General features: G+C 34.1%; 1 protein-coding gene across 3 annotated transcripts in view; it reads right to left on the bottom strand.

Annotated features, from left to right (window-relative positions):
- LOC117106129 (TNF receptor-associated factor 2-like) overlaps positions 1-7,557 on the bottom strand; it is a 28,054-nt gene that overhangs the window by 4,675 nt on the left and 15,822 nt on the right. For 2 of the 3 annotated variants that reach the window (XM_033247476.1, XM_033247477.1), the window contains 4 exons: positions 7,353-7,511; positions 7,038-7,112; positions 6,788-6,874; positions 3,045-5,724 (listed from right to left, as the gene is read on the bottom strand). In XM_033247476.1, coding sequence (XP_033103367.1) covers positions 4,531-5,724; positions 6,788-6,874; positions 7,038-7,112; positions 7,353-7,511 — 1,515 coding nt within the window. In that variant the 3' untranslated portion in view covers positions 3,045-4,530. Of the gene's footprint in view, positions 1-3,044; positions 5,725-6,787; positions 6,875-7,037; positions 7,113-7,352; positions 7,512-7,557 lie in introns of those variants that run through there. The other variant, XM_033247478.1, reaches the window with a different exon arrangement.

Genomic DNA, 7,557 nt, shown 5'->3' with positions numbered 1-7,557 from the left:
ACAAACACTCGTTTTGACGCACTCCGTTCTGTTGTGTGTGTGTCTGCTGTTGAAAACAACCTTCCTAATTTTGTGACTGGCTATGATGACTGAGATGGACCATGTTGACTTATTAATAATATTTTGTTGGGATGGAAAAAAGGAGTCAATTTCCCAAAAATGCTCCATCAGCAAATAGGTTAGTGTGCACTGTGGACAGTATGGCTATGGAATTTACTAACCACACAGTCCAGAATCAGGTGATTAAGTCGCAAAACTTTAGCTGCATTTGGTGGATTAAGTCGCAAAACTTTAGATTCGTTTAGTGGCGCCATTTACTCTAGGTAGACGGTGACCAGTTTCGTTACCGGTTGGTACATTCTTACAAACATTCAGGCAAAGGCCAGTCAAAGCTGAGACGGGAGCCGGGTTTTTATCGATGTTTGCCGTCCTTATATGTAAGCCATCGTAAATTCATGGTTTGCCGGAGTTCTGAAGCTGAGATATTCTATGAATGAAGGCTTGTATCGCAGGCTAGAATTTAAAAACGGGTCACTAAATAATGAATTAGGTGCTAAATTTTGATTTAATGCTGGGTAAGTTAAAAACAGACATTCCGTCCGAGTGGGACTCATTCAAAAATTTGAGGGGGTTCGCTAGAAAAGGGGGGTTCGCCCGAACCATAAAAACCCCCCTGGCTACGGGCCTGACTAGTATGAATAGAAACTAAAAAAAAAAAAAAATTACCCTGATTGGTAATGCATGAGAATAACCCATTTCTCCGTTCATGTTCTAAAAAGTATAAATAAGCCTATCATAAATACAGTAATGCAAATGTTACATTGCAACAGTTAATAGGTACAGTAGTGCGAAAAAAGTGCATAAAAAATGCACAGGCCCCAGAGGTTAGAATACAATGGAGTCCCAGGTGTAGAAGGCAGAAAAACCTCTAACCAATTGTGAAACCACCAACAGTGCAACACATGAGCTCTGGAGCCCTCGGCACTCGGTCAAAAAAAACCTTAGGATATTTCAATAAGATATTAACCAAAGTCAAATTACACCCAGTAGGCCTACTGTACTCTACTGCGGAAACTACATTCTAGAACGACTTCAGGCCATATACGCTGTGACCTCTTTGGAGCTCGCATTTCAACACTAAGAAAAATTAAAGACTACAAATTTTCATTTCTGAGCACATATGTGGAGGATGCAGTTTAAAGTTATATTTCGCAAAGAGATAACTCTATTATAATTTTTTTCTTCTAAAAATGCTGCCATACACTAAAGAGGTTTATCGGTCCACGACCATTGAAAGGTAGACAGATCCATCAATGTAAACGTGATATGACTGTACCATGTATACATACACTGAAGCCAAGTACCGTACTCGCGCGAATAAGCGCCCCTCCTAACGTGAAAATTTACTTAACCGCCCAGTTTGAATAAGCGCCCCTTCTAATTTGAATAAGCACCCCCTCATAAGATTTTCTTTTTAGCAAGTCAATAATCCAATCAATCTTGGGACTGTGGTTGTTTGGCATGATTTGAGCTGTAGAGTGAAAACACGTTCTTCTTTAGTCAATATCAAAATGAGGATATTTCTCTTGGAGAGATGAGAGCTCCGATCCCTGGACAGATGAGAGCTCCGATCCCTGGACAGACAGTATATTTCCAACTTTAATCTTTTTTACATACAGTATTTGTCTGTCTAGTCCTACTCCTCTTTTTCTTTTTTCGACCTTAAGCACATTCTCATCTGAGTTTTCAAGAAAAATACAATGATCCTGCCATCCTGCTAATCTCAATGCCGATGGGCAACAAGCTAGCTACTACCCACCACTAATTGCATCTGCTATTTTGCTGTTATTCTCTGGACGATTATCTTTTCTAACCACCATTCGTAATGTCCTTATATAATCTTTTTTTTATTCAAAAAGTGCCTCTTGAATTTTTAATTAGGCCTATTAAAATAATTTCCCATAAGAACCCCTCGATTTTCATCTATTTCCATAAGCGCCCCCTCAATTTCCACTGTTTTCATAAGCGCCCCGTTTGAATAAGCGCTCCTCAGAAACTGCAACAAATATTTTAATTCGCGCGAGTACGGTACTGTATTTATTACAACAATCTGTATTACCATGCGAAGCAATAAGGTATTGCTTGACTTTTGTCTGCACATTTTTATTAAATATTGTATATAGCCTCTTCCTGTTCGTGCTATACAAATCTATTATGCCCTGTTATAGAATTTAAATCACTTTTAATTTTTAAAGACAAAATAACACACCACAAAAAAAAATTTTAAAAAATTGTTGACCAACCACTGTTTTATAATGATTTTAAAACATTATGATTTATTAACCATAACACAGGTACAGTAAACCAAAAACGCAGGATACTGAAGCTAAAAATCTAAAAAATTTGAAAAAAAAAGGTAAGCTAATCTGGTTGTAGCCACTGTGTAATCTCTAGGTAACCGGTTCAATTCCCATCGCTGCTTCTCCTTGTGTTTCAGCTAGAAGGCTGAAATACAAGTTACAATAGCGCACCGTCCTTCGGATGAGACGTTTAAGCCGATGGTCCTGTGTGCATTAATGGTCCATCTGCACGTTAAAGAACGCAGCGTACACACTTCGGAAAAGAGTAGAGGATTGTCTCCTGGTTTACTGCTGAATCACACACAATGCATACAAAATATGTTTTATCAGAAGCTTACTAGAAAAAACAAAACAACAGACAAATATCTTCATAAGCTACACCACTACATAGTTAAGTTAAAAATCCATAACCAATCAAAGTAGTACAAAACAATTCTGTTTTATATATATATAATATATATGTTTATTTTTAAGTCTATATTTCTGCCACCATTGTTGTATCTATAATATTCAAGTAACTAAATTCAACCAGCTATTAAAAACAGTTAAAATCTATTCTTTAAGCATGAGCATTATATATACAGTATGTATGTATGTACATGTATCTGTCTGTATGTATGTATGTATTTATGTATGTATGTATGTATGTCTAAAATTTAAAAAAAACACGGTTGAGTTTTAATGTACAGTATGGTCATTTATTAGACATTCAAACAACTAAAAACACATCTTTCTTATTCATATTTTGCTTAATTCTGGATTTTCATTTCTAATGCAAAGGCTTTTAGCAAAATGCGCTAAATAAAGATTTAAATATTATTATTACTATTATTATTGTATATTAACTAAGTTTTTGTTCAGACACATTCTTTTGTATTTTTGCTTATAATGATAAGGCAAGTACATTAGTTAGGTCAAGACTATGTGGTATCAGAGAGTACAAATATTTATACTCTTTGGTGGTATGTACAGTATCATAATTATGCTCTATCAAATGTTTGGGGTAGTTTATATTAACATATTAAACTTCATAGGATAAAAATACAGAAACTTGTAGTGTTGTGTATTCAATGCTGATGTGTACAGCATTACTGTTAGTTTTGTCTAAATTATTTAGTATTAGTGGGTCTAAAAAACTCACTGTACACAATTACAAAGGTGGGAAAAAAAAGTGTTCTTCTCAATCTTGCATTACTATCCATCAATGTTTATATTAACAATTAATGTATATATTATGTATTTTTCACTTATTTCTTTTTCTCAATCAATTTTTGTTTTCCTTTTATAATTATAAATTTAGGGATTTTCTTAAAGCTTATACAATAAAGATAAATTGTAAAACCACCCCAGCTCCCCATTTTAATTTATATGTTTATTACTGTACATTGATAGGGCATGTTATGAATATGTTTATTGTTGTAAATATGAATGTGCCCTTAAGCTCTCTCACCTCTTCACGGTACTTAGTACAGAGAGAGTTGAGAAAATGAAAAAAAATTCAGTGCATTAACATATAACTGAATCTTCTTGTTTTCAAGTAGATTTACTGCCTTCAGCAACAACAATAATAATGTTATAATAATAATAGTTATTATTGATTATTTGTCAACATTCAATTAGAAATTTATGATGGAGCCTTTTTGGGGACCCAAAACTACCACAGTGCAGTGCCACCCATCTTAACTACAACATGAACAAACATTTTCATTAATCCACCTAATTGTCAATGTGAGGGTTATCTGAGGAGACGAGTGACTAGACTGGAATTAAAAACAGACCCAAGAAGGGTTTGAAACAAGAACATTACTTCTCAGCCAAACACACACCCCAAAGAAATGCTATACAAACAACTCAAAAGTTGGGACTTTCCTTATTCACTTTAAGAATAAGTTTGAAGATATTTTGCTATTTTAGGATATTATCATGGACAATCCATGATAAGTTTTTAAATTAGCAAAATTCTTAAGCAAAACAATTTCAAAATTTAGATAAATGTTTACATTTCCATTAGATAAGTTGCCATAACTACACATTATTCCTCCACATACAACTGAGTAACAAAATCAGGCAGAGGCCACTAAGTTTGAGGGAGCTTCAGCTTCTCTCTTCGTTTGCAGTACAATTAATTGTGTAACAAGGCACCATGTATGTGCTTTTGCTACCTAATAATTTAGAACTGACCACCTCCATGATGGGAGGACTTCACCTCAGACATATCAACAATAACTTTAACAAACATTGTGTCATCCTTGATGTATGCATTAGGGCTGGCTTCAAGCTCTGCCATTGAAATAAACAGAGGACAACCAGATGCAATATTCATATCTGTGGTTGGTCGACGGAAAGAGCTACTCTTGTCATCTGGTCGGAATCCATCAACAACATGTTCCCTGTTGTTCTGGTCCAGCAAGACGAAGTTTACTTTCTGACGGAATGGCCACTGCAGAAGAGCATCATATTTACCCTTCATGATGACAAAAAATATGGAGATGTGAGTGCCTCTTCCCATGCCATCACCATTTAGATAAATCCTGCAACAAACACGATAACCATAGCGACTTGTAAAGAAGTATGGTGAGTAGAGTGATGTCTGTTTGCCACTGATGGCATCCCTTCTTTTCTGACTGAAGTTCGTGATCTTCCACAATAGTATTCCTCCATATGCAGTATTCTCTAGGCTTTGAATCTGAAGAAAATGCTCTGTTATTGTGACGTCTTTTAAAGCAGATGCTTGTTCGACTGCTTTCAGATGTTTTTCTGTTTCCCGTTCTGATACTTTCAACTGTTCAACCTCTTGAAGGGTTTCAACTATCTTTTGACCAGTTTTATCCATTTCAGTATTAAGGACATCAATGACATCATGAAAGACCTCATTTTTCTTTGCCAGCACACCTTGATTTAGCTGCAAGGATTTAATTTTTTGGCTGTTAAGATTTATGATGGTTTTCAGCTCAGTAATCTCATTGGTGCTACCTACTCCAGTATCTGTTTTACCTTCCTTTAAAATGCTGCCTTGGTTTGTATTAATTATTTTCCTTCTTGCACCATTTTTAGCTCCACCAGGATTGATGTCAATTGATTTGAAAGCATCTACTTCTACATCATCTTTTGATTTTGGTACTCCATTAAATTCTAATTTACCTTCATTCCTTTTCAACTCCTTTACAACCTTCTGAACTATTTCATCCGAATCAACACTACTATTACTCTTTCCACTATCTGTCATATCCATAGACTGGTAATCTTTCAATTTTTCATGAGCAGCTTCTAGTTGTTTTTTGACAATGATGTAATCTCCCATCATCAAATTTAGGTGTTCTTGTACATTGTTCTTTAAGTGCCCCGGCATCTGCTCCTGTGGTGCCTAGAAAGAAAATGAAAATAAGTGAATGATATATGTAATGTATTTAGCAGATACATTTAAGAAATTTTTGTATGAATATATTTTTATTTTCAAAATTTATATTATACCAAAAGGTTGAAAGCATGTTTTGGAAAATCACTTTTTCTATTAAAACAATTTTCATTTCTGTAAGTCAAAATTGCAATTTAACTATTTCTTATTTTTTATATCCAATGTACTGTATTTTGTACCTTTTTCTATGATATTCAACCTTATAAATTCATCAAATTTAGGTGTTCTTGTAGATTGTTCTTCAAGTGCCCTGGTATCTGCTCCTGTGGTGCCTAGAAAAATGGTGAAAAAATGGATGAATGATATATCAGATGGTTTTAATCCCGTAGGTAATATATTTAGCAGATACATTTAATTAGTTTTTATATGAATACATTTTTTTTTCAACATTTAAATTACACCAAAAGCTTGGAAGCATTAATGTAGAAACTCATTTTTTAGTTTCTACTTAGTCGTTCACTAATCATAGGATACTTTGTGATCATAGGCAGCAGTGCGGTTTAAACTTCGGGTGGGCCTAATAAGCACTCTGTGATGAAGTGGGAAACTGAGGCTGGGGCCAGAGAGGTGGATAGGACAAGGGAAAAGAAAAATAGCATTTTTTATATTCTGATGGTCATTTTGGTGATTTTTTTTGCAACGTAATATCCTATACCTTCCAATCACAAACAACAGCCGACAGGTAATCCATCGTCTGTTATTTAGTTAAAATCAATATTCATAACTTTTTTTTGGCAAATTATTGGTGGGGCCTACAAGAAGGTTGGCCCACACACTAAAATCGTTGAGTGGGCCTAACCCACCTGACCAAATATTGAACTATAGCATTTCGTTGTAATATTAATATAACATTAATATAAGTTATTTATAAAAATTGCCACTATAATCTAAAATTTTAGATTTTCCATTTCCAAGAAAAAATGTACTGTACATGTGGGAATGGATAAATTTATTTTTTCTCTCACTTATTAATTGATGTATTATAAATAAAATGTGCATATTGAATACTTACCGTGAACTCGCAGCCAACCATTCGAAATTTGCAACATCTTTTACGCCGAGGGCAGTCTCCATTCTCTGGATCTTGGTGTAACTTCATCTTCGGATGTAAACAAAACGTACTTAGATTAAAAACTACAAAATTCATAGTACAAAAGTAGACCTAATAATAATTATAGAGACATAAATAATTTTAATATGAAAATTAGAATAATTGTACTATGAAAAATATGTTCTATTGAAACAATAGAGAATGAACAAACCTCTTCTCTTGGTAATTTAGACTTCTTGCAAATTTCACACAGAATCTCCAGCTTAGGGCAAACACTATTGTGTTGCTAAAAAAAGAAAATACTTTATAGGTTTAATTTTATTATTAAAAATGTGTTTTGTTAGTTGCTTAAATCTTTAAGAAGTAGATATGATTAATATAATGATTTAATAGAAATTGACAATAGTGGTATATGCCTTTTTCAATAAAACCATAAAACCTACACAAAATGAGACAAGACCAAAAAAAAATCAGACAATCATATTTAGAAATTTACAAAAAAGAATATTAGTACAGTATAACAAACCTTCATGGTCTTGTGAACCAACTCGGCATTGCACCAGCGACACGTTATTGTACGCTCTGTACAATCACGCAAACGGTGATTCTGCAATTCCACAAGTTTCATCTGTCTGTCACAGGCTGTGCATGGTACTTTAGCATGGGGGCATATGTTTTGATGGTTCTAAAAATAGACACAAGAAATAATTTAAATTTTCTATAATTCCTAT

Source organism: Anneissia japonica, unplaced genomic scaffold (genome assembly GCF_011630105.1).
Source record: "Anneissia japonica isolate Jap-2015-1 unplaced genomic scaffold, ASM1163010v1 scaffold288036_len564833_cov171, whole genome shotgun sequence".
NCBI classification, from domain to species: domain Eukaryota; kingdom Metazoa; phylum Echinodermata; class Crinoidea; order Comatulida; family Comatulidae; genus Anneissia; species Anneissia japonica.
This window is presented reverse-complemented; position numbering and strand designations above follow the sequence as displayed.